This window comes from Hydra vulgaris, chromosome 05 (genome assembly GCF_038396675.1).
Source record: "Hydra vulgaris chromosome 05, alternate assembly HydraT2T_AEP".
Lineage (NCBI taxonomy): Eukaryota > Metazoa > Cnidaria > Hydrozoa > Anthoathecata > Hydridae > Hydra > Hydra vulgaris.
Window position 1 is genome coordinate 3,248,002 of NC_088924.1, and position 6,027 is coordinate 3,254,028.

Below are 6,027 nucleotides of genomic sequence, written 5' to 3' on the forward strand. Positions count from 1 at the left end.
ATGCTCCGAGAAACTGGTATCTTCCTACGATCTGCAATTGAAGTGGTATTCTGGATTTTTCATCGAGTGAATGTTCTTCTACAGCCACGCTTCCTCTTCTTCTGTGTGACTCTTGAAATCTCACCAAATTTTTAGTCCAAGTCTTCTTGTTCTTTGTTACTGTGGTATGACTTTTCTTGTGAGACATCATATAATATTGTTACGACTTTACGGATAGCTGAGCGTAAATATCCGTTTAATAAAGTCGTTTAATTAATAAAATACTTTAACTGTATAGTAATCCAATTATAGTTCGATAATCCAGTCAATGTTGATAACAGTTCGATAATCCAGTCCGTATCCTAACGATAATGCTACAACTACTTATACTTCGTACACTTACAGCGTCTTTAGTTCGCTACAGTAGTTCCTTATTAGCTCAGTTACACGCAGAGTACTTCATAGAACTATTCACATTATCAACACTGAGCTCTGACAGCAGCTCGCTTATATAATTATTTAGAGCTTCCAGAATGTTCTACTAAGTTCTATAATCTTCTACAGTCTGTTACAGTCGTCTATATCACCGTGGTAACACAATGACGTCATCACATAACAATTCCAAGTATTTGCCGGCACACGGCCGTTTCGTTGCCATGGTAACGTGTGGCGTTATATTTATAAATTCATAACAAAATAATGAAATAAATAGAATTAAGCTGAGAATTAAGCTTAAGATTAAAACATCGGTCAAAAATGAATGTATAAAAATGGTAAATCAAATTTTTATTTTGGGGGTGACCTTTTTTTGTTGCAGAAAGCTATTTGGGCCTTTTTTCATGATTTTAGGTAAAAGTTCATCGATTTATGATACAGGAAACATTTTATTTGAAAAAAAATTAAAAAGTCATATCCCTAATATACATATTCGATACAATATTAATATTAAATAAAGTACATAAAAAATTAAAAATACAAAATTATTTCAATTTTTTAAAAAAAAAATGAGAGAATGTACGTAATGTTTAAATTTAGTAAGTGTTTTTTTATAGTTCTTTTAAATGTAGCAATAGATTTTATTTTTTTCATATTTTCGTCAAGAACCGATTTCCACAAGCGTGGTCCCCGGCATATAGTCGAAAAGTCAGATTTTTTGAGTGATGTTAGTGGGATGTAGTAATTACTCATTGAATGTCTTGTTTCATATTTATGATTAAATCGAGTGAAACTTTTAAAAAAATATTTTGGAATCATTTCATTTTGAAGTTTAAACATAAATAACAAGTTATGGTATATATTTAGTTTGTATACATTTAGAGCATTTATTTCCTTGAGTAATGGCTCGGCACTTTCATATCTACTTGCGCCCAAAACTAATCTACTTGCTTGCTTTTGTTTTGTATAAATAATTTTTAGGAAAGATAAATGATTGTTTGCCCAGGCAATATTACAATAGCTAATATGACTATGTATAAATGAAAAGTATAAATTTTTTAAACATAAATTATTTAAAAGATGTTTTGTCTCGTACATAATCCCCAGGGTCTTTGAAACTTTGTTCTCGACTAGCTTTATTTGGCTTTTCCAATTTAAATTTTCATCGAAAATTATTCCTAGTGTTTTCATTGAAAAAACTCTTTTTATTTTAATATTGTTAATTGTTAGTTCAAGTAATTTGAGTGGAAGGTTCTCGGATTTAGATGACTTAGCAAACAAAATATATTTTGTTTTTTCAATATTTAAAGAAAGTTTATTTGCTTCAAACCACTCATTAAGATATATTAATTCTGTGTTTACAATATAAAAAATATTTTTTAAATTTGAGTCAGAAAAGAAAACATTTGTGTCATCAGCAAAAATAATATAATTAAGTATTTTCGAAGACAAATAAATATCATTAATATAAATTAAAAACAGAAGGGGTCCAAGTATTGATCCTTGGGGAACGCCGCAATTTATTGATTCAAATGGGGAACATGTTAAGTCATATGGTACTCCTTGTTGTTAATTTAAAGTTTTTGATTTAGAAACACAAATCTAATACATTTCAATTTTAACATTTTTTTTTTTTTTGGTATTATAAATCGGAAAGTACGTTGAATTCATAGCACTGCTCTTGAAAATCAAACCTAATTCTTAAATTCAAGGTTTTTGAAGCTGAGATAGATAAAATAGTAAATTGCAAGTAATTAATGAAAAAAATACAAAACAAAGTCATACGTAAACAAATGAATTATTAGGTTGTCGGGGAATAGTCAGATTGCGTTAGTGATATAATCATGTGTCTAATAAATCATTACAATGAGTTTTTTTTGCACTACCGCACAATAAGTGTTTACGCATGACAAACTTGCTAAATTTTTGCATTGTCCCGTTATGAATAGTTTTTTTTCGTAAAGGTGGTTTAGCATAACTTATCTATATGCGCCATTTTGATTTACGTAAGGTTTCGTGTTTAAACAACTATTTGCCGTTAGCGTAATTGCTTTTATTTCATCAATTTAGTTGTTAGCATATCATTTACTTTCACAGAAAATGGGGGTAAAGAATTTACGTATGAAATTATTTAAAAATTGTATTTATGTATACATTTTTTGTCAATAAACAACATTGCATACAAGTTTATTATGTTTTAAGCAAAGACGCTGGATGTTACTGGTTTACTTGCCTTTTTCTTTTTTTTATCTTTCGCAATTTTTTTCCCTGAATTTAGTTTCTTTTGAAGTTTTGTTTTCCATATAGCTTTTTGTTCCGTTTGATCACTTTTTGCATCCGCAAAAGAAGTAAGTGGTGAATTTGCTGCTGGAACAGTTTCTTTAGTTAATGCTGATGATTTAGCAGTTTCTTTTGCTACTTCTGATGATTTAGCAGTTTCTTTTGCTACTTCTGAAGATTTAGCAGTTTCTTTTGCTACTGATGGTTCATCTCCTGAGGCCGTAGATCCTTCTAAGGTTTCATTTTCTTCAGTTTTTGCTAAAAAAATTTTTTTTCTGTAAATTAAACTATGTACTTAAATACAGAATAATTTAGAAACTTTATTTGTAATTACATTAGTAACTTTTAAAATTTAAAAAGAATAAGAAACTTAGGAAGTTAAGAGAAATATTTGAAAAAAACATTTCACTAAATAAAGCTTTTTAAAATAATACAGTTTAAATAACTTTAACTTTATAAAAACTTAAAAAAAAATGAAGCAACAAAGTGTCTTATAGAACAACTAAAAACAAATAGTTAACAAATAAATAAAAACAAATAGTTAACAAATAAATAAAAACAAATAGTTAACAAATAAAAAAAACAAATAGTTAACAAAAACAAAAATATTTTTTAAGTTAACATTTCTTACGATCGGCGACTGACCCTAGTGTCATGTAATTTTTAGTTGGGCCAGGATTGACGGTTTAATTAATTGACCTTCTTCACTAAAATTTTTATATTTTGTGAAAAATTAAATTTAACCGAGTTTTTTTTTTTTCTTCTGGTTACTTAAAAGGTTTTCTTTTAAGATTTTCTTAATCACAGAGAATCGCAAAAGAAAATTTAACAAGAAAATTCCGCCATCTTTCATACCGTTGTCAAATAATCAGCAAGAATATCCTACTTTTCCCTCCAGAAGTAAGATTTAAGATAAAATAGCGTAGAAATATTGTAAAAAATATTTTATGCAATGGATTATTTAAACTAATTTATGTAATTATGAAAATGATATCGTAGTTTTTTGACACAACATAATTTAAGCACAACACTTTGTTATAAGCCTAATTGCATAAGATTTTGTTATCAATCTTAACTAAGATTTGATTACAATGCTACATCATTAAAAAAGAAATTTTTTTTTTTTTTTTAAAAAACAAAAATAAAATTTCTAAACTTTCAAGATTCCACAAAAAATGTTTAAATTTTCAAGATACCACAAAAAGACATCAGCTTATTCAAAAAGACATCAGCTTATTCAAAAAGACATCAGCTTATTCAAAAAGACATCAGCTTATTCAAAAAGACATCAGCCTATTTAAAAAGACATCAGCCTATTCAAAAAGACATCAGCTTATGCAAAATTTATTTAAAAAACTAAGTTTAGTATTTTAATTAAATTTAGTTTTAAACTAGTTTTTTAATTTTATATTCGAACCATTCGAACATACCCAGCAAACATTTTTACTAATAAATTTGCAGTGAATCTATATAGACATTTTGAGCAGTCCATTGGGCTGTTGCTCATCGGGTACTTAGAGGACCATTAGTAGCATCCGCTATAACTAGCCAGCCGACATCTTTCCAACAATAGGCATAGTAGCTATTCATCGGCTAACAACTTTTGGCGGCTGCAACTAATGATCCACTAAGTAACCAATGAACAAAACTACAGCTGACCGCTCAAAATGTTGAGATTCGACCGTACTTTTGACATCAGTTTTAGGATTAATTAACGAAAAAAAAATCGTTTCGACGTAACCTTTTTAAACGTATGTAAACGTATATAAAACGCCTAAATTTAGTGTTTAGAATTGAGCCTATTGTTATTGTAATTATTCATGTGAAGAAATATATTAAAAAAAAAAAAAAGCGGACCAACAGTAAGTGAGGTTTGAAAGAACAGAAATAATATAAAGTAGGAGTTTTGTTAGAAATCTCAACACAGATCTTCCATAATTTCAGTAGTTTTTATGTAAGGAGTATTTTTGTTGTTGTTGCTGTTGTTGTTGTTGTTGCTGTTTAACAATAAATGATCAACATATATATACAAAAAATAAAAATATGTCCGTAGATACAAAGAAGACAGTAAAATTTTGTCAACAAGCACCGTTTTTGTAGATACACTAAAAAATAAAAGCTTTTCTTTTTTACAATGATTTTTATAAAATAAAGATTTAAACAGACAGGGGCTCAAAGAAGATAAAAATGACTTAAAAATAATTTTCATAGAGTCCCTTTATACATTTTTAATAGAATATAGATACTAAATTAAAAAAACCCTAATGGGCATAAAACTGCTCGCTAATCAGTAAAAAAAGATCAAATAAAATAAATACTAAAATAATTAAAATTACTTGGTGATCCCAATGCTCAAAAATAATTATTTAGTTATTTTACATTCAAAAAAATTAATTTATCATAACTTATTATAACTTAGATACAATTAGTTCTTCTTTAAAAACTTTGTTACCTTTTTATTTTCTAGCATGAGACTTTGATGTGTTTTATATTTTTTAAAAGTTCTAAATAAGATGTTTACCAGCAGTTTTTTTTCCTGTTTCTTTTTTTATTGTTGCAGTGCCAGTAGTAAGAGACAACTTTTGTACCTTCTTACATTCAACAGATAAATAACAAAGCGCCAAAACTCCAAAAACAATAACTGATCGCATCTATAATTTTAGGGCATATAACATTTATTTAAAAAAATCAGATGGGTTCCTCTGGCATAATTTAAATAAATATCATGAAATAAAATACATTTAATAAAAAAAACAATAAAAATTTTCAATAAAATGTAGTAAACTTGTCTTAATAAATAAAGACTTCTTCTCAGTAAGAAGAAAAAATATTTTATATAAAAAAATTATCTTCACAGTTGGATGAAATAAACCAGCAAACTTCAGCATTACTAAATGTTGTAAAAAAGTATGCTATTTACGTAACCATCCATGCTCATCCATGCCCATTAAGTGATGCCCATTATTTTAGATGTAATAACAAAAAATAATTAAAGCTATTATTAAACAGCTTTAAGATGAAAAATATTTTTAAAATATCTATAATGATGAAACTACAAATAGGATCTGATGTATCGAAAATATATTTTTTCAGAACTTTTGCATATTTTATATGGACATACTTTTTAAAAACATTTAAGATTGAGTGATGCGAAAGAAAATTATATTTAAATAAACAATCAAGACATCATTAACCATTAATAAAAAAAAAAATTAAAATTAAAAAATTATTTTTTAGCTATACAATAAATGTTCTGTAATTTCAAGACTTAATGCTAAGCTTTTTGATTTAAAATAAAAAGTTTTCATTTTTTCAATTTTAAGTTTTCACAAA

General features: G+C 27.0%; 1 protein-coding gene across 1 annotated transcript; it reads right to left on the bottom strand.

Moving 5' to 3' along the window:
• Positions 1–2,541: 2,541 nt before the first annotated feature.
• Positions 2,542–5,377, bottom strand: LOC136080456 (uncharacterized). Its single transcript, XM_065797102.1, has 2 exons — positions 5,216–5,377; positions 2,542–2,952 (listed from the first exon to the last, which is right to left on the bottom strand). The coding sequence occupies exons 1-2, from the start codon at positions 5,343–5,345 to the stop codon at positions 2,612–2,614; spliced, it is 471 nt and encodes a 156-aa protein (XP_065653174.1). The 5' UTR covers positions 5,346–5,377; the 3' UTR covers positions 2,542–2,611.
• Between the last annotated feature and the right edge of the window lie 650 nt (positions 5,378–6,027).

Excerpts from the sequence above, each read along its gene's own strand:
- LOC136080456 (XM_065797102.1), bottom strand. The coding sequence starts at position 5,345 with ATGCGATCAGTTATTGTTTTTGGAGTTTTGGCGCTTTGTTATTTATCT. Across the intron at positions 2,953-5,215 it reads AACAGGAAAAAAAACTGCTG|CAAAAACTGAAGAAAATGAA; the intron begins GTAAACATCTTA and ends AAATTTTTTTAG.